The sequence below is a fragment of the Brachycentrus maculatus genome, unplaced genomic scaffold, assembly GCF_059751285.1.
Source record: "Brachycentrus maculatus isolate JH-2025_06_01 unplaced genomic scaffold, ASM5975128v1 h1tg000102l, whole genome shotgun sequence".
Taxonomy (NCBI): domain Eukaryota; kingdom Metazoa; phylum Arthropoda; class Insecta; order Trichoptera; family Brachycentridae; genus Brachycentrus; species Brachycentrus maculatus.
Genome location: NW_028280856.1, coordinates 448,427 through 474,795, shown reverse-complemented (window position 1 = coordinate 474,795; position 26,369 = coordinate 448,427). Strand labels below are relative to the sequence as shown.

General features: G+C 31.7%; 1 protein-coding gene across 4 annotated transcripts in view; it reads left to right on the top strand.

The window, feature by feature from the left end:
• cpx (synaptic transmission protein complexin) overlaps positions 1–26,369 on the top strand; it is a 561,632-nt gene that overhangs the window by 325,716 nt on the left and 209,547 nt on the right. For all 4 annotated transcript variants that reach the window (XM_088258682.1, XM_088258679.1, XM_088258681.1 and 1 more), the window contains one exon: positions 8,212–8,382. In XM_088258682.1, the coding sequence (XP_088114808.1) occupies positions 8,328–8,382 (55 nt within the window). In that variant the 5' untranslated portion in view covers positions 8,212–8,327. The remainder of the gene's footprint in view (positions 1–8,211; positions 8,383–26,369) is intronic.

Here is a 26,369-nt window from a genome sequence, read left to right as displayed (position 1 = left end):
TTATTTACCCTACGGATGAGACGTCAATTTATTAATGTCTCAATTTGATATGAAATACCTACTGATCTACTTGTTATTGACAACCACACTTCTAAATTTTTTTGAAATTCTTTAAATATTATTCTTAATATCATTAATATTCAAAGCATTTACTTTGTGGCAAGTCATTTTGACTTATTTATTTTTTTACAAAAATGTTAATAATATTAGTATTTAACCACTCACCGAGATTTTTATGTCTACCGGTTTCTAGACGTACCCGTCTCTTCGTCAGGACAATCACTACCACAGCATGCAAACAATATTACCATAGCACTATTTGCACACTATAAACTAAACAAAATTTTTGACACATGAAATTTTTGGTCGACCCGAAGACCAACATGCACTAAAGGTTTCAGCACAAACATGCGTTACGAGCCGAGGTCAAACATGCGCTAACTATGTTTAACCTCGGCTCGTAACGCATGTTTTCGTAAATATTAATAATATTGAGAACAATATAATTGAAATCAGACACAGGATTATTTACCCTTCGGATGAGATGTAAATTTGAAAGATTAAACACCTACTGATTTACCCATTATTGACAACCACACTACTCAAATTTTTTGAAGTTCTTTACATGTAATCTAATTTCGAAATATTGTTTTTGAATCACTAGAACTTCACTAAGACATCAATTGGTGAGATGAAAAAAAAAGCTTTTTATTGAGCGAAACACTTTTTTAGTATGTGAGGTCTGAATTCTGAATTGTAATCACATACACGAGAAACTCCAGAAAATATAATTTTATTTAAATAAAATATATGTTTACTTTAAAAAAATTATAATATTTTCAGTATGTTCAAACTCTTGTTCACAAAAATTTTGTGAACAAGTATTTGGACACACTAATTATGTTGTAAATAAATTATCTGGTCAAATCATTAGCTTAAATAATAAAAATGAAAACGATATTTTCTATCGTTTCTCACGTGTGTGATTATAATCCAGGATTCGGACTTCACATACTAACAAAAGAGTTTCTTCTCAATAAAAAGGTACTTTTCATCTCACCAATAGATGTCTCAAGTGAAGTTCTAGTGATTCAAGAAATTGGTTCTTATAAATAGAACTTCCAAGAATTTGAGTAGTGTGGTTGTCAATAATGGGTAGAATTGGTAAATGTTACACGTGTGTGAAGTGATCACTTAAAGCAACCTATGACGGTCGTCAGCCCCGTAAATGCCCAGACTTCCATATTCTTCTTCATCTTTAATGAGATGTCAAAAAATAATTTATTTCAAAAATGTTTACTTTTTCTTGTATTTTATTATCTGATAGTATTTTAAAAGGAAACTTGTAAAGTATCATGATTTAAGTTTAAAGTAACCGTTTTTTAGCGCAGTTGTGGTCTTTCAATCCCATACACCCCTCAGGCTCTTGAAAATCCAGGAAAAAAGCTCGATGGGGTTGAGTTTTAGGGGCTTTCTATATGCAAATTACTCCCAAGGCTAAATCCGCCCTATTGCAAGACGGCAATTGATCCAATTTCTTTAACCCCCGAAGCTCTTCGTAGGCGAAATTGACTAAATTGGTTCCATGGCGTCGACAATATCCGGCCTGAAGCCTTAATTAACGTAAATAGTGAATCGTGAAATTGATAAGGGCCTTATTCATTTATTTATAATAAATAAAACTGGTGGTTTGTTGATCCTTTGAAAAAAAAGCCTCTATAATTATAAATTACCTCCACTATCTTTCTTTAATACGATTTTAATTACAACATTTTGAGTTTTTTTAAATATTTGATTAGAAATATGGATTATCTCTTAATTATAAGATTTTTTTGACATCTCAACATGGACTAAGAAGAATTTGGAAATGTGTAAATTTGCGGGGCTTACGACCGTCAAAGGCTGGTTTAAATGATCACTTTACATACGTGTAACATTCACCAATCCTACCCATGATTCACAACCACCCTATTCAAATTCTTAGAAGCTCTATATATATGGTCCAATTTCGAAACATAGCGCTTGAGTGACTGGAATTTCACTAGATAAATAATACTTTTTATTCCAGCTTGGCAAAGTTATGAAAGCAATACTTTTCCGTGCACATTTTGTTTACAAATACAGTATAAATCTTTAATAAAATATTTAATCTCCAACAAAAAATTAAATACAAGAAAAAAATTATAAATATCATTAAACAAATATAATTATTATTCATCAGCCTTCGTTATCCTCAGTAATAAAGTCTGTAGTGAAGTTCCGGAAGTTTTATCCTCAATTTCTATTCCGGAAGTGCCTTCCGGTGCAATCTTCGGAATCAAACTATTTTCATTAATTCGTAAAACGTGATTTGAATCGCAAATTCTTCGGAACTCAGTTACTAGGAACTATTTTGCTCTTACAATTCCGAGAGCAAAGTGTACTTTTTTATTTTACAAAAAACATGTTTCAGGTACCGAGTTTTTATCTAGTTTAAATCTTATTCAAATATTTTATGGAACTCTTCGCTTATCTTTTAAGTATAATTAATGCACTAGGATGAGTATATAGTCTTTTTCTTCAAACCCTAATGGTGCATAGGGCACTGCATAATATAACCGCACTGTTATCTTGATCGTTAACATATGAAAGAAAGGCGATCATCCCTCCGCTTCAGGTACCAGTCCAGAGAAATATTGAATTGATATTACCCTGGACCATATTTTATTTGACCCCCCTTGGGAACCGAACCCGGGACCTCCAGAGCGGTAGTTGTGCGTGCTTACCATAACACTAAGGAGGCGGAAAAGTATCCTTGTAGGAATGCTCCAAGTAAAATTGGAACGATAAGATATTATATGTTAAATACTTGAAAGCGTCCGGAGTCCGGGTCAGGAGTCGAAATAATCGGCGGGTATGTATGAGGGGATGCACGAATGTGGAAAAACCGAGGAATTTTTGCAAAGGCAGGGTGGTATGGCATTCTATTCTCTCTGCCTACCCCTACAGTGAGGCGGCGTGATGGTTAGTTAGTTATTTAATATTATATTATTTATTGGTTCGGCATTAACTTTGTGGGATTACATGTTAATTTTTTTTTAAATTAAACAGTTTAATGAGGTTTTTAATGATTTTTTTTATATAAACGACTAGTTTTGAAAACTTTACAGACGTTTTCATCTTCTGGAAAAATTAAATTCAAATAAATTTAATTAAAATTTAATTTAAACTTGTAAGTTTTCGAAACTAGTCGTATATATAAATAAACTTCATTGTAGTGGTATATTCATTTTTTATTAAATATTTAATATTCGTCAAAAAAGAAAATAAATTATTTAGAAGTAAATGTGCCAATTTAGTCAAATATTGTAAAATATTTTTCAGTCTATTTTGAAGTCTAAATATTTTTTTTCTAAAAAAATGATGAGTCTCATCAATTCTCGGGGTTGGTGTTGCTACCGACCTACCCCCAGCGCTGGAGGCTTTTGTGTGTAGTTGGTAGTAGCGCAAGTAGAGAGAGAAAAAAACACTTGACCTCATTTTCCGTTTGTAGCGACGTTTTTGAGGACCATTTTCATTGAAGTGGAACCTCTGCCGATAATATAAGGGGCATCGCTACGTACGATTTTCATGCATTTTGATGCCATGAGCTTTTAACTTGCGAATATCTTAAGTATTTTACATAATCGGTTAAAAAATTACATTATAAAATAATAAGTATTTAGTTTTTTCCACATTATATTTGACATCTCGACATAGATGAAGGAGATAATGAATGTCTGGGTATTTACGGTGCTTGCTACCGTCATAGGCTGGTTTAAGTGATCACTTTACACACGTGTAACATTCACCAATTCTACCCATGATTGATGACCACTCTTCTCAAATTCTCGGAAGTTTGTATTTTTGATCCAATTTCCTAACATTGTAATTGAATCACTTGATTTTTCACTGGAAACATCTATTGATGAGATTAAGAAGCTTTTTTATTGAGCTGAAACTCATTCATTTGTATGTGAGGTCCGATAAAATGAAAATATAATTTTCATTTTATTATTTTAAAATATAGCACTTCCGTAAAGTGATCACTTAAACCAGCCTATGATGTTCGTTTGCCCCGTAAATGCCCAGACTTCGATATTCTTCTTCATCTTTGTTAAGATATCAAAAAAAAAAATTAAAATAACTCCTTTAATTAAAGATAAACCAGATTTGCCGAACAAGTATATGGACACACTCAAAGTGTTGGTAATATTAATATTGTTAAAAAATACAAGATAAAAATACTCTAAAAGATAACTATCTATCTATGATTTACAGTTAGACTACTCAAGTTCTATATATCGCTTACTCTTTTCAACAACGTCATTTATGAAAAATCGTAAATTTTTAGTTATGCATGTTTTCGGAATGCCCAGAAAATGTGCTGTAACCCAGCAAAAGAGGCATATTTTTAACTTAATATTTACCCGCTACAAGGCAGAAAGAGTTGTTTTTGCATTTTGAATAAAAAGTATTGTTTTTTTTCAATATACTAAATATTTTTCAAATGGATAAAAAACTCTCAGGCTTTTCCTAAGAAGATCTGTTGCACAGTAAAAAGTTCAATAAGTGGGTTAATAATTACTTCCTCTCTTAAAAACGATCGCTTGAAAAATCAAGTTTTTTTAAATATTATATGACGTCGTTAAAAGGAGTTAACGATATGAGACAATTTATTTTAAATATTTTCGCTGATTTTATTCGAATTTATGATTAATTCTCTATCAAAGCAAATTTTAAAATAAAATTAACAACTGACACCAATTCTCCTTAGAACAAAGGCCAACAATGAACACTTTGTACTAAGGGGTGGTTATTCGGGTGAATTTGGTGGGGCTATATGGGAGGGGGAATTGTAATAATAGCACACAGCATCGCATCGGCGCCAGGCCGGGCGTCGCGACGCTCCGGCGCCAGCCCGTGATAACATTCCTGGTGGAACCAATATTTTTACCATTTTTGATATTAAAATATTATTAAGTTGGCATGACCGTCTAGAATTATTCGGTTTATGTTTTATTTACGACTTGTCATTATTTTGTTTGTTTACTGGTTCAGGAGCATCTGTTTCTTATAATTAATACTACATTTATGCGTATTTATACTATGTGATAAATTGTACGAATTTTTAATAATTATAGTTTAAATATATGTAAACGATATTTTTTTACATTAAATCAAAGCTAAGTGTATAAAATTTAAAAAAAAATAAATTTAAATTAAAATCATTTAAGAATTTCAATTAAATTTTTTAACCATTACAATGTGTTTTGTTTATTGTTTCGGAATTCACTTTGTGGTAAGACATGATGAAATTGTAAATAAAAAACACCCTGTTTTCTGTCACTTGAGCTTATTTTATTATAATGACTAGTTTCGGAAGCTATGCTTCCATCTTAAGGTCTAAATATAAACTGAATATAAATATCATAGAATAAAACAACTTTGTGATAACTACTTTTTATTGGTACATTTTTTCAACCGGTTTCGACAAGAACCTTGTCATCCTCAGGGTTTATGTACTAATTCTAAAACATTGAAATACTCATAATTAGGTTATAGTAGTTAGTTATAATTATTTGTTTTATTTTATTAAGTTTTATAAAATGTGCCACAAACTGCAAAAAACATTTAAGAAATGAATATAAATATATTCCCCAAAAAAAAATGTTTTTTCCATATCGCTCACTCCTTTCAAGAATGTCATAAATCAAAAATCGTCAATTTTCAGTTGTGCATGTTTTCGAAATGCCTAGAACATGTTCTATATCCCAGCAAAAGCGCCATATTTTTAACTTAATATTTACCCGCTACAGGGCAGAAATGTTGTTTTTGCATTTTGACGAAAAGGTATTGAATATTTTTTTGAATATTTTTTTAAATAAACTTAATATTTTTCAAATGGAGAAAAAACCTTCAGGTTTTACCTAAAAAGATCTGTAACACAGTTAAAAGTACAATAAGTGACTTGATATTTATTTTTAATACATTATATTTTTAAACTTTAAAAACGTTCTCCTGAAAAATCAAGTTTTTTGATTTATAACGTTCTTGAAAGGAGTGAGCGATATATTCAACTTAGGATAACTTTAAATGTTTGGATATACTAGTTCTATTTTAAAGTGATTTAATCTAAGTAATTATGGGTTTTAGCTTCTCAATTAATTTTTATAGCTTTTTATTATATCAACATCAACTTTAGCAAAATTGTGATGAGTTTTTTTGATATGATGTGTTTTCGTTAATACGTTCTTGGTTATTATTTGTATTACATAATAATTTTGTATTTCATATACAATAAAAGTTATTAATTTATTTTTTTAAAGGTTAAAGGTTTGTTTTGCTTTGAAAAATGTTTAAAGTAAGTAAAGAAAAATAATAATGATTATGTTTTGGACTAACGTCGGTTATATTTTATTTTAAATAAAATATGATTAACGGAATTGAATCTGTTTTTTTTTAACATTTCGTTTTGGGTTTTTTTTTTCACAAGCATTATAAAATTTGACATTTTGAGTTAAGTGCTCCCTTTTTTCCGTTTGACTAGACTGAGCCACACCAACGCGTGGCTGGGTAAGTTAATTTTCAGTGTAAAAAGTCGATTGTGTTCAAATTTATTGTTTTAGTTATTTTCATATTTCATGGATAATACAATTTCAAAAAGGGAAAATAATATTGTTTGCATATCCACATAAAAAAAATACATTTTACTTTTATATTTAAAAAATAATATTGAAATAAAATCTTAGCAATAAGACACTGGCAGAAACATCCATTTACTAGGTGACTGCCAAATAATATTTATTCAATAAAATAAAATAAAAAAATAAAATACAATAAAACAAAAAAATTCAGCCTCCGGTACATTTATTTTATAGCATGGCTTCTACGCCGAGTGTTATTTACGCATCATAAAAGCTTAGCCGAGAGCGTACGATTTTCCTGATATGGTTCTGATATTGGCTACGCAGGGTAAAAATGATAACATCCCTTTTCAAAGTAATAAGACTGGACTTCAAGAGATGTCGCATGTTAGATAAATAACGTTAATATTTTTATTTTATTATTTAGGAAATGATTCGTTAAATGAATATAATTGTAATATTTTAAAGTTAAATAAATGCATTATTAAAAACACCTTTGATCTTACGCGTTTATCAATATATGCTTAAAAACATCAAAATATAATTACACGTTTGAAATTCATATACAAAACACATCTTCATGAAATTTCCAACAACTATATATAACTATCTTCTTATATTTATTAATTTATATTTCGTTTTTAATTATTAGATTTGTATCAATATTAAAAAAAAAAACTGTACAAGACTTTTACACATATTTTACAGATATTTACATTTATAAAAACAACTTACATGTGTTTATCAAAATAAACACCGTTTTTTAATGGAAACAAGGTGTTTTTTACATATGAACTTAAAATACTGGTCTTTACCTTTAATTATTATTTTTTATATCTATACGGAGATCTCGTGTTTGACATTGGAAGTTTCGAAATATATAATAAAATCATAAAACCCTTATCCGCACCCCAATGGTGTATAGGGCACTGCGTCGTATAAACGCAGTGTTATCTTGATCGTTTACACATGAAGGAAAGGTGATCACCCCTTCGCTTCAGGTACCAGTCCAGGGTAATATTGAATAAATATGACAGTGAAAAAATCACTTATATTTATTTTACCCCCCTTGGGAATCGAACCCGGGACCTCCAGAACGGTAGCCGAGCGTGCTGACCATTACACTACGGAGGTGGACAAATGTAAATAAAGTAATTTTTTAAGGATTGACTCCGTGTTGATATGCTAGAAGAAAACAAAAGTTTTTATTATAAGTTTTACAAAAACGAATAAAATTGCGTTTTCTTAATATTATCTATCTTTTTGTTTAGAAATAATTTTAAAAAAATATATAACTGAATATTAAAATATTTTAATTAATTGTTTGTTGTTTTCGTTGTGAGGCAAAATGCACATTTTATTTCATATTTTTAAGTACATTAATTTGCTTTTTTTTTAAAATCCGTGAAAAATATCGTATTAATTTTGCGCTTTGGGTTTTATTTGTAAATTTTTGTTTAAAACAAGACCGGGTGTTATGTTTTTGTGAGCATGATCCGTTTTCCGGCAATTATTTATCTTGTTAAAATGTAATTTACGTTTTCAGATCACCTGGTAACGCGTGGACCGGAAGTCGCGTCACAACTGCTGACGACTGCCGGAAGTGAGATACAGCGCCACTTGGTTACGTCACATCCGGCAAGCTAGAAAGGGACAGTCAGAATGGCGGCCTTCGTGGCAAAGCAGATGGTGGGCAACAAGCTGAGCGCCGTTAAAGGTAAAAATGCGCCATATCCTCTTTGTGTATGTACAACAAATAATGTAAACATATTTAAAAAATTGGACTCCCGAAATGTTTTTTAATGTTTATTTTGCATAGGGTAAAAATAATGTAACTTTTACATTAACACTATCCCGCATAAGGCTACAATAATATATATATATATATATATATATATATATATATATATATATATATATATATATATATATATATATATATATATATATATATATATATATATATATATATATATATATATATATATATATATATATATATATATATATATATATATATATATATATATATATATATATATATACATACATATATATATATATATATATATATATATATATATATATATATATATATATAAATATAAATATATATATATATATGTATATATATATATATATATATATATATATATATATATATATATTTATATATATATATATATATATATATATATATATATATATATATATATATATATATATATATATATATATATATATATATATATATATATATATATATATATATATATATATATATATATATATATATATATATATATATATATATATATATATATATATATATATATATATATATATATATATATATATATATATATATATATATATATATATATATATATATATATATATATATATATATATATATATATATATATATATATATATATATATATATATATATATATATATATATATATATATATATATTCTTCTCCGTCTTAATCCTCATTGCTGAGGGTTGTGACCCTTGCAGAAGCAATGACTCTTCTCCAGTTATCCCTTGACTGCGCTGCACGTAGCGCTCCAACCACTGAGGTGCCTCTGCTGCTGCCTTAATTTGATCGGTCCATCGTGTGGGGGATCTTCCTCTCCCTCTCTTTCCCTCCAGGCTACCGATCACAACTAGGCGTTCCAGGCTATCCTCGTTGCCACGCGCAACGTGTCCAAAGAACTGGAGAATCCGTCGGGTACAGATATTGGCCAGAGACAAGCCATCCAAGCGTAGTTCCTGGCGAATGGACTCATTGGTGCGTCTAGCTGTCCATGGAATTCGGAGCATGCGCCTCCAACACCACATTTCGAAGGCATCAATTTTTCTCCTTTCTGCTGCTTTTATAGTCCATGTTTCAGCAGCATAGAGAAAAATGGAGTGGACCAAGCTCCTGACAAGCTTCATCTTGGTGTTGTTACTCACACCCCGGTCTTTCCAAATTTTGTCTAGCTTAGACATGGCACTTTTGGCGATGGCGATACGACGTCTAATCTCTCCTTCACAAGTTCCTTCATTGCTGATTTGAGATCCAAGGAACTGGAACTCGTTTATTATCTCTAAACCTTCCAGTGAGTTCCCGAGATCACCAAACTTCTTAGATCGATCTATGATCATGATCTTGGTCTTGCTTTGGTTAATCTCTAGTCCCAGTGCCTTGCTCTCAATCTCTACTCGTTTAAGGAGATCTACCATCTCTTTTGGGTCTTTGGCCAGAAGTGTTGTGTCGTCCGCATATCGTATATTGGACAGCTTTACGCCACCAATGGACACTCCTCCATTCCATTCGTAGAGAGCCCTGCGCATGATGTATTCCCCATAGATGTTAAACAGGTCAGGGGAGAGTATGCATCCCTGTCTTACACCTTTCTCAGTGGGGAAGCTTGCAGTGTTTATGCCATTGATTCTTACGATTGCCTTACTTTGGGCATAAAGTCCATGGATGAGTTTTATCAAATGGGATGGGACTCCCATCTCCATGAGTACTTTCCACAGATGTTCCCACTTCACGCAGTCGAAAGCTTTTTTGTAATCCATAAAGCATAAAACTGTTGGCGTCAGGAACTCTCGGCTTTTTTCGATCACTTGGCGGATGTTGAGGATCTGCTCTCTTGTTCCTCTTCCTTTCACAAAACCAGCTTGTTCCTTTGGTATTTGCCATCCAATGTAACTGTGTAATCGTGCTTTTAGAACATATAGCATTATCTTGCTGGTGTGAGAGATAAGTGCTATTGTCCTATAGTTTTCACACTTTTTGGATGAGCCTTTTTTGTGAAGAGGAATGAAAACAGATTCAGCCCATTCCTGAGGCCATGTTCCCGTTCTCCATATGAGGTTGCAGAGATCCAGCACTGTTTTTATGCCCTTATCCCCTAGTTCTTTTAGAAGCTCGGCCTGTATGCAGTCAGTGCCGGGGGACTTGTTGCATTTTAGTTTTTTCAGTGCATTTCGAATCTCTTCTTCCAAAATGTCGGGTTCCATGGTTTGATTCTCAAAGGAAGGACTTCCTGCTGTTGAGGTCTCGGCATATAGTCCGGAGCAGTAACCTCGCCATCTCTCCAAGACGCTGCCAATGTCCGTCAGAACGCTTCCATTTTGGTCCTCTATTGCCCATGTCTGAGGTTTGAAGGCACGGGTTAAGAGTTTAACCTTTTGGAAAAGATCCTTTGTAGTGACGCTATTCGCTTTATCTTCTATCTCAGCACAGATATCCGAAATTTGTTTATTTTTGTCTCGTCGGCAATGTCTTTGTATATCTTTATTGAGCCTAGAGTATTCTTGTTTCGCTTCTGCAGATGAGGTTCCTTTTACTCTCATCGCTTTTCGCTTTGATATCATATCCCATGTGGGGTCTGATATCCAAGATTTCCTCTTTTCATTTCTCGGCTCCTGATATTTCATTGCAGTCTTGACAATTTTCTCTTTGAGACTGTTCCAACGCTGTTCGACATTTTCTGAGGAGTTTACGTTGAAATCAGCGTCTTGTTTCCTGATATCTGTGCCAAAACATTTAATTGCTGGCTCATTGAGGTTTAAAGTTTTAAACTTATCCCTTTTTATAATTTTGAACTTGGCTCTGATTTGTGCAATCAGCAGATTATGATCAGAGCCGCAATCTGCACCAGGATAAGTTTTAACATTACTTACCGATGACCTCCAGCGGCTATTTATCATGATGTAATCAATCTGGTTGCGACATCTATCACCCGGTGATATCCATGTGTATAGGCGTCTGATGTGCTGTTTAAACCAAGTATTCATGATTGTCATTTTTTCTTCAATAGCAAATTGGATCAAACGTTCACCTCTATCATTTTGGGTGCCAATTCCATAATGGCCAACTGCACCTTCGAGGTAACTGTTTGATCCAACTTTTGCATTGAGATCACCAATAACCATTGTTATTTCTTTATTGGGTATTTGAGCCAGCGTTTCTTTGAGAGCAGAATAGAAAAGATCAATAACTTCATCTGGAGCATCGGCAGTCGGTGCATACACTTGTACAATATTCATTTTGCAGGGTTGAGTGTTCAGTTTGATGTGGATCATTCTGTCATTAATGGGGTTATATCCTATGACAGACTTACTTAACTGAGATGTTAAAATTACCGCTACCCCACTAAATGTTGCATTTGCATTGCCTGAGAAGTATATTGTATTACCGTTTGCTGTTGTTAAGTGTCCATTTTCGGTCCAATGTGTTTCTGAGACTCCTAATATGTGTATGTTATGGTTGGTCATTTCTTTTTCTAGAATATCCGTCTTTCCTGGCAGGCGTAATCCTCTGACATTCCAGGTGCCAACTCTGTGTGTATTACGCACGGATATTCTTGTATTGGAATTAGCTTCACCAGTCGCACATTTCCCACATGGTGCCTGGTGCGTCACACCGATGTGCCCGGTCACCGATTTCCCACCTTGGGGCCCGGACCCCCAGAGGCGCCGGGTGTCAACCGGATCGCTCGACGGCCTTCCTATTTGTTTGCTTGCTTTCATTGGGTTGTCTTGGGAAAGTAGTGCAGTGGTTTCCCGTTGCCTTCTGCACCGCAGTACTCCAGTCGTTGAGGCTGTTGCAGCTGCGCCTGGAGTAATCTGTTGGGCAACCGTTCTGGCATCCATTGCCTCCGCTCGCTTCCAGTTCTGATGGGTACTGCTGCCCTCCATCAGTGCAGTAGCCCAGCTAACTCGGGCTGTGGATGCCGGCTGTCCAGTTTCCTGGCAGCCACCATCCTTAGGTACACGGCCTGCACCGGGACCATCCAGGGAGCTCCTCGCCAGTTCAGTACTGATGCGAGCCCCCCAGACCCCCGTCTCCCGTCTGCTCACCTACCCAGGCTTCCAAAGGGGTTGGTTACCGCAATCTCTTCCTGGGTTGCTAGGTTTAACAGGGTTCACCACGGGTAGGTGGGAGTGGAGTTGATGCAGAGAGGCTAGTATGTACACAACTTGTATAGTTACATTGTATTGCGCATCTGCATCCACGAACCCCGCATCTGCATCCACGAATATATATATATATATATATATATATATATATATATATTTATATATATATATATATATATATATATATATATATATATATATATATATATATATATATATATATATATATATATATATATATATATATATATATATATATATATATATATATATATATATATATATATATATATATATATATATATATATATATATATATATATATATATATATATATATATATATATATATATATATATATATATATATATATATATATATATATATATATATATATATATATATATATATATATATATATATATATTTATATATAATATATATATATTTATATATATATATATATATTTATATATAATATATATATAAATATAAATATATATATATATATATGACTGAATGCAGTCGTAATGCGTTCTCTCAGACGAATTTGTGGCAAAACGTTGTATGATAATAATGTTTAAATCATGATGTAATGAAAAAAAAAACAAGGCTTAGATATGAATTATCACTAAAATTAATTAAGGTGTATTGAGATAGTTTGGGCATGTCAATCGAATGAGTGAAGAAAGAGTAGTAATTTAATATAAAATTTATGTGGCGAATGTGGTTAGTTATGTACGCAGAAGAAGACAGATGTTAACTTTGCATGATCGAGTATTTCAGAAACTTGAAAGTGATCAGGTCAGGAGTTGAATTAATCGGCGGGTTTGTATGAGGCGATGCATGAATGTAGAAGAGGCAAAGAACGTTTGCTAAGACAGAGGTGTGGCATTTAATTCTCATTGTTTATCCCTGCGGAGAAGCGGCGTAGTAGTACGATTTTAAATAAGCATTTACATTAGCATTTTAAAAATACACAAAAAAATAATACTGAAAAAATTAAAGAGAATTATTCTTCAATGCGGAAAAGCGGCGCACTAGTTAGATTTAAAATAAGCATTAACAAAGATGATATTTTAAAAATACACAAAAAAATAATCATGAAAAAACGAAAGAAGAATTTTCTGCAATAAATCAATTTAATTTTCAACAAAAAACCCTCCCAGAGATCCATTGTATAGTTAAATTACTAAAATATTCACAATGTAAACTTAATTAGAGTGATAAAACATGCAATCCCGATTCTGTTATATGAACGTACCATATATTTCCAGTGCTCGATATTTCCACCGCCCAGATTGGTAGTAATAGTTGGTGGTGTTAATTAGTTTGGTCCGCATCCGGTGGTACCGAACTTCCGCTTCGTCACACCGGAAGTGAAACGCATCGAATGAGTTCCGGAAAATTGTATTTCCCCAGTTTGCTGGCAATAAAAGTAAATCCTTTATTTTGAAATCAAATTCAAACATATGATACGTACATACGTACAGTGAAGCCTCTTTCTATCGTTCGTCGAATAATCGTTTTCCCGGATATGTCGTTTATTTTTTCTACCCTGAACTCATTTAATACAAAAATACATTGCATCCTCCGTTTTTCAATCATTATTTAACCGCATTCATCGTTTGAATTACGCTGCATGTTTGGTATATTTTGTCTGTTTTTTTTTTACATTTTTCTCAGAATATTTATAATTTTTTTGCATTTACACTTTTTTTTCATTTTTGTCCGCCTCCGTAGTGTAATGGTCAGCACGCTCGCCTACCGTTCTGGAGGTCCTGGGTTCGATTCCTAGGGGGGGTAAAATAAATAAAACTGATTTTTTCACTGTAATATTTATTTAATATTACCCTGATCACCTTTCCTTCATGTGTAAACGATCACGATAACACTGCGTTTATATGAAGCAGTGCCTTATGCACCATTTGGTGCGAATAAGGGTTTTTATTTTATTTTATTATTATACATTTTTCTCAATTTTGTTACATTCGACGACGATTTTCCAACTGTTAATATTGACGTCTCAACAATCTTCATCTCTGTTAAGATGTCAATATAAATAACTCTTTACTGCAGAAACCCTGATTTATGAACAGGGAATTGAACATTCTCAAAATTTTGTGGAATATTAACAATTCAATCTTTATTATAGTCAATTTTGTATTTTAGACGTTAATGTATAATATTAAATTATTAAAATGTAACTTTGTTTGAAAATCATCGATTAATACTATTAATCAGTCTTTATAAAGAAGCGGTTAGTTTCAAAACCAAACGACATTATAATTATGTTTTAATAAAATATTTATAGTGATTTTAAAACAAAGTTAAATTTTAATTATGATGTAGAAAATCACAAAGTTAGTTCTTCAAATATAAATTGTATAGTATTTAAAAGTATGAAAACGTACGTTAGTATATAAATGCATAAGTAAATAGTTTTCATCACGAACCATTCGTATTTTTTCCGAAATAATAATGCTGCCACAAGAGCGTAGTGTTAAGGTTTATTAGTGAATACTCGGGATCGTGACAAAATGGAGTTATCTTTCCAGAAAAGGTATCCTTTTTTAATGGGATGATGCTGCAAAGTAACGGAAAGGAAATGGTGTCTTATTCTTACAGTTGTGGAAAAAAAGGAATAACCAAACTGGAAGAACGTGTTTTCTTTACATTTGGCTTATAAAATCTAGACCGTAACACGCTCCGAGAGTTCTCTAGAAATGAAGCTATGACACGGTATTATGACTTCCGCTAGCTAAAACACTCAACATTTTCCTGAAAGAACTGTGCGCCGATGCATTCGTTCGTAATATAATTAATTTTATATTTATTTTAGGATAACTGTCGCATTACTTCAATCAATTTATTTCTTCATGTTACACTCACACTTGTGTTATCTGACATATAGAGTCAGATTAATTAACCAAATTTGGAATTGAATTTCTTCAGTACATTGCTTACAAATAATTTAAAATTTAGCCTTTTTTTCTCAAATAGACAATTCTTAATAAATATTGGTCACCTGAAGATATTTTATTAGTATTTTAACTTCTTTATAATACTAATAATAACTTATTTGAAAATGCTTAAGTCTTAAACTTTTCTTTTTAGCAATAGGTAAAGTTAAGTTCTTTTTAAAAAACAAATTATTTAATAAAAAATATGTTTTCATACAAAAGTCAATTAATGCAATAATTAAATCTTTGTTTGTTATGAAAGGTAATTAAAAATATTTACAGCATTTTTAATGTGTCCAAATACTTGTTCACAAAATCTGGATTATCTTCAATAACAGGAGTTATTTTCATTTTTTTTGACATCTCATCAAACATAAGAAGAATATATCTATTGGTGAGATGAAAAGCTTCTTTTCATGTCACCAATAGATGTCCCTAGTAAAGTTCTAGTGATTCAAGATTAATGTTTCAAAATTGGTTCATATATAAAGAACTTTCAAATATTTGAGTAGCGTAGTTGTTAATAATGGGTAGAATTGGTGAATGTTACACGTGTGTAAAGTGATCACTTAAACCAGCCTATGACGGTCGTCAGCCTCGTGAATGCCCAGACTTCCATATTCTTCTTCATCTTTGATGAGATGTCAAAAAATAAAAAAATATGTATGAAATAGAAAATATAAATAAATACAAATGAAACCAAAAATGGGTAAACGGTTAATTTAGGGGAATCAACGATACATAATGTTTATCTGATGTTTGGTTTGTTTTGATTTCCCAATTTATTTTTCAATAAAACTTTTAATAAAATGTTTCGGCGCATGGGTACGTCATGAAAATCTGATCCGTGACTTTTCCCATTTTTCTCATCGTGCCTTAGAATTGCCCGTGTCTGCATTTAGTTATACTTACAAAGAATTTTATTAACATACGTGCTTGTGTAGATGCTTCAACTGAATACTTTTTCAGGATATTCAATTTTAAAAAAATTGTATTTGGGCAACATTTCGGGTTCGAGGTGAAAGATTAGAAAGTAGATATTTTTTAAATTATAATATGGCTGTTATTTATTTTACACAAATATATTAAAGTTGTTTTTTTTATCTGTATATTTTTTATCTTAGTCTGAAGGGGACCTGCAACTACTCTTACACGCATTCCACCTTGCTAGTCAAAAATTCAATATGGCTATATCCGCTACAAAGACTAAGAGCATGGTGTTCTCTCGGATCCCAGTGGGATGTAGCGTGACTGTGGATGGCGTCTTGGTAGGGCAGGTGGAAAAGTTTAAATACCTGGGTGTGCACCTGTGTGGTCAAACGGATCTGCGATGCGAAGTGATGGGGCAGTTGAACAAAGCTGCAGCCATCTCAGGATGCCTGAAAAATGCTATATGGAAAAACGTTGAGATGAAGATCGGCAGAAAAATCAAGATCTACAAAACTTTTGTCCGACCCATCATGAAGTTTGGAATCGAAAGTACAGCAGACACTACTGCCACAAAAAATGCGCGTAGAGTGTCAAAAACGAAGACTCTGAGAAGCATAACAGGCGAGATAGAATAAGAAATGCTAGGATCAGGGAAATATGCGAGATCGAAGATGTAATTAGGTGGGGAAGGCAACGAAGGAGACAATAGTAGTCGCATGTGAGGGGAATGGAACCATCCAGACTCCCCCACATCGCACTGAACGGCTAACCCCATGGTAGACGACTCCCGGGCAGACCACCATAGAGATGGGTAGATAGCTGGGAATTAACGTCGCAGAAGGCAAATCCCTCTTAAAATCAGGCCGCAAGGCCTACAATGAGAAGAAGAAGGAGAAGATGTTTTTTTTATTGGAATAACGAAAAGATATGGAGGGTTAAACATTGTTCTTTAAAGACTGACCATAAATCATTAAGTTTTTAAAATAAAGTCTCATGAAGCTCAGATTTATGATATTTTTTGCTATTTTAATTTATATTCTATTTATTCTTTTCGATATAAACTTACTTTCTGTGAGTTTATTGTTCTGCAAAAAAATACTGCATGTTCTTTTCAATACATTAGTATTAAAAAACAACAAACATAAACACTACTTTCAAAATTTAGTACATCAAAACTTAAACTAAAATATGTTCTGAAATGAGTTGACATATACCTAATAATCTTGAATGTTATACAAGCAAAAAGACTAAGAAAAGCATTTTTTGTTTGTTTACTACCTGTTTTAATTTAAAGATTTTTTTATTATTTTAAAACTTATAAAATTGATATATCGTGTTTTGGTATCATTTATCATTGATAATCAAACGTTATAAATTTATTCTCATAATATCAAGATTTCACATACTTGCTTTCGATAATTTTAAATAATAATTTATAATTTAGGGGTGGGTTGGGTTTAAATGTGAGGTGAGGGAAAATTACGAGTATTACGTCACGGTCTTAAGAACATCGACGAAATGCGAACGCAAAGGCGATAAATTATTCTAATTTGTTTTTTGTATATTAAAAACATTGTTAACTTGTGGTTTGGTAATATCATAGCCTTCTTATCATTCATCGTTTACTTTTTAAAGTGGTATTACACAAATTAACGATACATGATAAGGATAGTGTTATTCAAATCTACGCCCAGCGAACAAAGTCTGTTTTTTTTTAAATAAAATACAAAAGGTGTAACATCTTATACACTTATTGTATGTATATAAATCCATTTGTGTTTCTCTCGAGGAATGCTTTCGTCACTCGCCTTACCCTTAACTTCCAAGATAAGGGTTGTCTATCGCACAAAGTTTTAATGACAAAAGTAAAAATCCCCTAAGATTTAACACAACCCCTCTCAACACTGTGAGAATTTGACGAGAGACCTACTCACTTCTCCCGGTGTTACCTAACTTTAAACTAGGGTAAGTTTGTGGCATTTAGATAAGGAAGGAATTCTTCGAGTTACGTGTTTTAATCCTAACGTACTTATTGCATTGTTTTATAATCTGGATATATTTTTTCGAATAATTTGTATTTAAATGATCGAATATGTTGTTTTTCTCAGCTTTCTTTTAAGAAAGGAATCGAGTCCTTTTTATTTGTATGTAAGAGAAAAAAATCTTTTAATTTATTGATACAGCAGTCATTTTGTAACGATCTTTTAATTTTGAATAAAAAATTATTATGTTATTTTTATAATTTGAATATAAATGATCAAATAAGTCGTTTTTCTTAGCTTTCTAAAGGAAGTCTTTTTTGTTTTCATGTTTAATACAAAATCTTTACATCAATGGATCCATCTGTGATTTTGAAATGACATCTTTTGATTTTTAATTAATTTTCTACTCGGTAAATACCGTTTTTTATTCGTCAAACGTATTTGGGTACATTCAACATTATTATCAAGAACAGTTGTAAAAGAAAAAGAAAAATTCTTTCCGTTATTAAGTTTTTTATGATATCTTTTAATTTAAATTTTATTTGGTGCTATTTCTTTAAATAATGTATTCATTATTATTATATCATCATATATATCATAAAAAAGTTTTATTATTCAAGTAAAATTTATGAATTAAATAAATAAATATAAAACTCTTGTAATAAATATCTATTATTGTTTTGTATTATTTACATTTAAAAACAACTTGTTCATTAATTAATATATTTCAACTCAGCGGAAGCTTTTAAATAGAGGCAAAAGTTTGATGAAAATTAATAAAAATCGCTTTAAATTTAATTTTGTTAAACTTTTTTTACATATGATCCTTACGGTCTTCACACTTAACCTCATGGTTTGAAATAAATAAATAAAGATTGACATGTATTTATACTAGCTTGAAGACGAAAAAAGTAATATTAAGGAAAAAATAGGAGTTTTTTTTCCATTTTTTTTCATATAAAGTCAGTTCAGAAAGAAATGTCCATCAATGACGTCTAAGTCAAATAATAATATTACTCGATGTCAGTCAAAACAAAAAGATAATTGAGATATTAAGAAGAGGATTTTGATGACAGTGAAGTTCTTTTGCTGACATTTTAATGAAAAAAAAATATCACATTCTGATTTCAGAAATTCATCGATTCAAATCGGACTCGAAGATATTTCGAATATAAATATTAATTTATTTTTTAAATAGGTACAAGTGTCATGAATCTGTTGTTTGTTTTAATAGTACGAGTAATGACATTGCATTTATGAGTCAAAAAATATTCTTATTTTTCAGGGCCAAGTCTATTTTTCGTTTTGGAAAATTCACTCATAACTGACATTAGGAAGAGTACGTATTCATATCATCAAATTAGCACATATTTTATTACAATAATTGTTGTATTAGTTAAATTGATATTTTTTCCAAAAAAATATATCTAGTTTGCAATTTAAATGAAAAAAATATAAAACATATTTTTTTCATTCGGTTATTTTATTTATTCTAAGCTGAAAAATTGTCATGAATTTTAATTGAATAAGTCCCTTCATAAGAGAGAAAATGTCCATGTATTCCAAATAATATATCGAATAACTCTTCATATAAAGATCTGTATTGTGTGGTGTACATCTCAATACTTAGAATTACTTAACACTTTCAGAACCGAAACATAAAGTTCATAAAAAAATACAAATCCCTTCTTAAAACCAGTATTTCAAGTTAATTCACATTCAAAAATGTATATTTTATTTTTCCTTTCCCTTTTTATGAGCTAAATTTAAATTTGTTATAGAATAATACAGACAACTATAATTTTAAGACGGGTATTTTATGTTTTGTCATATATAAATTATTTAATATATTTTTAGCAATTTATTTTTAAGGTTACATGAGGCTTATGACCTTTCATAGGCAGAGTAAATGATCACTTTACATATGTGCAACATTCTTTATTCGGTTATTGATAATGATGTTGAAAGTAAAGGATTACATATCATAATTGATTTTGAGATACTGGTATCTTTTAGGTAAAATCGGAACATAATAGATGTTTTGACATAGTGGTATTTATTGTGTAAAAAACACAACACGTGTCATAATAGATCGGAAAACGTTCCATAATAGATTTCAAGAAATAATGGTTTATGGAAAAGTGATATTTATTAAGTAAAATTGAAATATCGTAGTCATACAGAAGAAAGTGACCAAGTACATACATTTTTTTTACAAAAACGTTATCATTGACTTTTTGATATCTTACTAGCTTAATATTGCCCTGAAAAAAATCCCAAAGGATTTTGAACTTGGAAGTATAATATATTGACTTGTTAAAAATGACAAACTGCATTGATATTTATTTTCTTGCCAAGCAAAAGTGACTTAAATGGTCCTCCTGATCATTTTACGTTTTGTTAGTTGGTCACTTTCTCCTGTACGACTACGATATGTAGGTACGTGTCGTAATAGATTTTAAGAAATAGTGGTTTATGTAATATTACTGTTTATGAAATCATAATCGATCGGAACACGTGTTATAATATTGTACATTTTATGAAATAATGGTTTATGGACTAATAGTATTTTTTTTTGAACTTATATATTATTTACCCGGGCCTGAATGTGTTCCCTCCCGCCTAGCAGAGTGGCGTCGCGTCACGCCCGCCATAGGAGCGTCAAGAATTTACCAATAATAGTCCCGATGGAGGAGAGAGAAGAAGGCGACCGCTAGGAATTTACATTATCACCCAGGACTTAATCTCCCAGGCATCCCTCCATTACGGCCACCTGCCGGGGCCCGGCCCAGGGAACAATGGCTTTTTTCCGCAAGGAATTTCGAATATTAATTCGCGGGAATCGCCGTATTGCGAAATTACATCGTGCGAACACCTCGGCGCTCCGCAGGATTACCGCCAGGCATTCACCTTCGTCCTTCGGTCAGAGGGATTAAATAAATTTGAGGATTTTCTCAATCCGACTGTGGTTTCTGAGAACAGCTCAATTCTCTACATTATGAAAGCTGTCCCACCGCATGCCCAGATCTGACACAGAAGCATCTAGACTTCCTGACAGATCTGCTCTTGCGAAGCAATTTTTTTTAACTAAGTTGTGAAATTTATTGAAAATATGAAACAATATGAAACTGTATCCCGATTTTATTGTGAATTTACATCTTAAAGCTTTCAATAAACCTGTCACTGCCAATCTAAATAAATACAAGATTGTAAGCCCATCACCAAATTTTCTAGAAGTACCCCAGTGTAGGCAGTGAAAGGGATTAGTGTTTAGTTCAATTAGTCAGCTAGATCCGATTCCGACTCGACGTTGGCCGGTACACAGACGCCCACAACCCCGACCAGCACAGCAGACAGACACGGGACAATTCTTTACAACATTTTGAACTCAATTCTCTACAAAAGTAACAATGTGTCTAAACTGTATCTTACCTAGGCAGAAATTCTTTTTTTTCAAACTCCTTGAAAACACAATTTTCAACTCACGCTTATATAATTAATATTATTGGACCAGTTCTTAGGCCGAACGTCTTTGGTTGTTTTTGGCAACTTTAAAACAGTATATAATTTTCCTCTGAATTTTCACTACGATAATTTACGGTATTTATCCGCCACCGTAGTGTAATGGTCAGCACGTTCGGCTACCGTACTGGAGGTCCCGGTTCGATTCATAGCGGAGTCAAACAAATATAAGTGATTTTTCACTCTAATATATTTTCAATATTACCCTGGACTGGAGCACCTGGAGCGGAGGGCTGATCACTTTTTCCTTCGTAAAGTAATAATGATTAAGATAACACTGCTTTTATATAACGTAGTGCCCTATTCGCTATCGGATGTGGATATGGGTTTGAAGAAAAATAATTAAAGTATAACCTTTAATTGCGTGCCAGATTCCACGCCATCTCGGTAGGGCGGTTGCTGTTTGAACAGATGCCCGAGCGACACGTACAAATCGGCGATGGCCATTCTGCTCGGGAAATCGTGTCTGATTAATGCGGCTAATTCTTCCCACTCTAGTTGGATTGTTCCTTATTTGTCAGAGCTTGTGACTCGAGATGTTCGGGAGAAGGACCCAAGCGAATTGGTGAAAGAATGAATCATGAACCTGATTTGAGAGAAAGAATTAAAGGCATTCTTTAAACCGAAAGATAAGAGTTGAACAAATACCGCAAGGTATATATATTTATTTTTCAATTGGAAAACCAACAGAATATTTAAAAAAAATAACATAATATAATAAAAATTAGAAAATAACATTCCCATTAGAGGTTTTCACGTAAGTAATCTAAAAATAAAAAAAATAAATATACTGTCATGTACATAAAAGTATAACTATATAATAAGCTTACATTACATGTTTTTATCAAATAATAGGAATTTTATTTATTAATTAGTCAAATAGACAACAACAATATTTTCCTCTTAAAAGTATTAAAAGATACATTATTGATGTCTTTTTCACTAAGCATTACATATCACATATCGCAGGCTCGATATAAAAATTAATTTTGGTAGGACTTGGTTTTAATAAAATTTTGAGTGTGTCCTAATACTTGTTCATAAACCTGGATTAACTCCAATTAAAAGAGTTATTTTTCATACTATTTTTTGAAATCTCATTTTCTGGCGTTTCTCATGTATGTGATTATAATCCAAGATTCGGACATATTTATCATATTATTTTTATGATTTTTATAAATAAAATGAAAAATAACTCCTTTAATTTCAGATAATCCAGATATCTGTACAAGTATTTGGACCAACTCAAAATGTTGTAAATAAATCTTCAGTGAAACTTTTTTTGTTAGCCTTAAACTTTTTTTGGAGAGGTGCATCTACAATATTATTTTAAGTTATTATGAATAAAAAAAATAGTTAAAAAATAACATTTAATAGTCATGAAAAATTATTGCGTTTTTCTCATAAAATTTTATCGTTATGAATATTCGCAAATATCCTATCGGAATGGGGCGGACTGGATAGAATTCTTGTGAGTTATGGATAACTGTATCCTCACATACTCGTGTGAGGTGTTCCGTATTATCTCGCTGCATTCGTGGCCTGATTCGCCAAGTTATTGCTGCACTTGTTAACAATGCAAAATACTATTTTCGTTGCATTTTATACGAGGTTTAGACCCAAATTGGCAAATTCCTGGAATACAGATCCCCCTCAAACAGCATGGGATCAATACAATTTTTACACGATACATCTATGTGCTATTTAAGTATAAACTTACTTGATTTTAAAAATAAAACTACCGTTTTTCTCACTTTCTCAAATACTTTTTTTATACATCGTTGTGCATTACTTGAGACACTGTATTGGAAAAAATAATACAGTGCTCTATCTGTGAATAAAAAAATAATAAGATGTGCGCTGATTATTTTTTTTATAAAATTAAACATTTATATAATATAACATTTTGAGTGTGTACAAATACTTGTTCACAAAATCTGGATTATCTCATTATCTTCCATATTCTTCTTCATCTTTGATGAGATGTCAAAAAAGTTATATGAGTTTTATTTCATTCAACCGTTAGATGAAAACATCTGTAGTTTTTAAAACTAGGCGTGTGTAATGAAATAAAACTACATTTTGAGTGTGTCCAAATACTCGTTTACAAAATCTGGATTATCTCCATTACAGGATATTTTTTTATGTAAATTTGCTAGCTAACTAGCTATCGCGCCGTTTCCCCACAGGGTAGGCAGATAAAATACAACGGCACGTGGTGTTTCCGTTAATAATCTCAAAATTAGTATTATACAGGTGGCACAAAATTAACTACCCTATACGAAGATATTATATTTTTTGCTAATGGCGTCGTACGTCAATCATATTTGACATTTGTGAGCAAGACACCTGCAATATACAAACAGATTAATGAAACAGATACTGGCGGCAGACGTTTGATAGATATCATTTTTTAGATTACATAAAAATTTTATAGGTCCAAATAAAAATTTCCATAATTAAAAATATTTTGGACTATAATTGGAGATGATCCAGATTTGTTAACAAGTATTTGGACACACTTAAAATGTTGTTTTAAAAAGTTAGTTGGCTAGTTTCAAACCCAGATTTTCAACACTGAACTGAACTGACATATCGTTTTAAAATAAAGCGAGAAAGTCGATGGGTTTGATGAATAATCATGAAATTCCCCGTCAAAAATATCGAAAGCGGTTTAAGGGCACCATCACGAGTCGTTCAAATAAAGGGTTCGTCAACCCCCTGAATAATTGTCACGAATTTCGGTCACGTTTCAAGGGGTAGTTATGTACTCGGTGCTAGCTCGTACGTGGGGGGTAGTATTTTGATTTATGCCCTTAATAGACGTCATTTAGATCGAACCGAGAATCTTCGATTAATTTCTGGAATACGTGTCTGCACCACTTTAAGCGGTATTCATGTTTTTAAATGAAAAAGGCATAACGCAATATATCTATCAATGAAAATGTATTTTTCGTTTAGTTTTGAATATTTATAGAACGGTAATATACATTGGTGAGATGTCTTATTGATTTAAAATAATAGACAAATTTAAAAGTAGTAAAAAATAATTAATATGTATTTATTCAATATTACCCTGGACTGGTATCTGAATCGGAGGGCTGATCACCTTTCGTTCACGTGTTACCGATCAAGATAACACTGCTTTTATATGATTTATTATGTACCATTGGGGTGTGGATAAAGGTTGGAAGAAGAAGAAGAAGAAGAAGTAAAAAACTCATATGTTTTGTTGTCATGAGATTGATCAATATATCTAGGTGTTCTAAATTTTGAGTAGTGTGGTTGTCAATCATGGGGTTAAAATTGATGAATGTTGCACGTGTATAAAGTGATCACTTGGCAATCCTGTGACAGGTTGTTAGCTTTGTAAATACCCAGATTTATTCTTACCTTTTTTATCTTTGTAGAGATGAAAAAATGTAATAAATAGCAGCAAAGTGGAGATTATCCAGATTTGTGAATAAGTATTTGGACACATTCAAAATGTTGTTAGTAGAAAAGTATATAAAAAAACTCCACCGACAAGACAATTTGGGTGGCTTGATGGGTCTCAGCAAAACAATTATAAATCATATAATACTTATTACGTAAGTATATGAATTTATAAATAAAACATGTTTATATATACACGTATATATTTAACAAATAAATGAAATTTAAGAAAAAAGGAAAGAAGTCTTCCAAGCAACAAGCAACTTTTACTTGGAGTAGCTAAAAATAAAGTAAAACTTGTTTTTTGATTTTTAGATATGTAAATATATAATTATCTTTCAAGCTCCCATTTAAATAGACATTTAACATTAAATTTAAGATAAAAGATAAGAAATTTAAGATTAGAGATTTAAGATAATGTAAGATTTAAGATTTAAGATATTTAAGATAACTTTACAACATTTTGAGTGTGTCCAAATACTTGTTCACAAAATCTGGATTATCTCCAATTAAAGGAATTATTTTCATATTATTACTTAAACCAGCCTATGACGGTTGTCAGCCCCGTAAATGCCCAGACTTCCATATTCTTCTTCATCTTTGATGAGATGTCGAAAAATACTTAGATAACTTTAATAATTCCTGGCTAGTTTGTTATATTTTGCGTTTCATCATTAATCTCCATAACCCAAGTATTATCTAGTATGCAGTTCCGAAGTTCAAACAGATTTGCAAATTGCTTGAGAGTTCAAAATTGAATGGGAAATTGTTTGCATAATGGGAACAACTGCAGTTACAGGAATCCTTGCACTTTACTTCAACCCGTTAGTTATCCATCGGTGCATAATGTTTCGATAATTAATTGAATATCGCACGTGATTTCAACAAATTTCTTAATTATAAAGTTGTTAATAAAGTAAGAGTCATGTTTCGAGTATTATGTTTA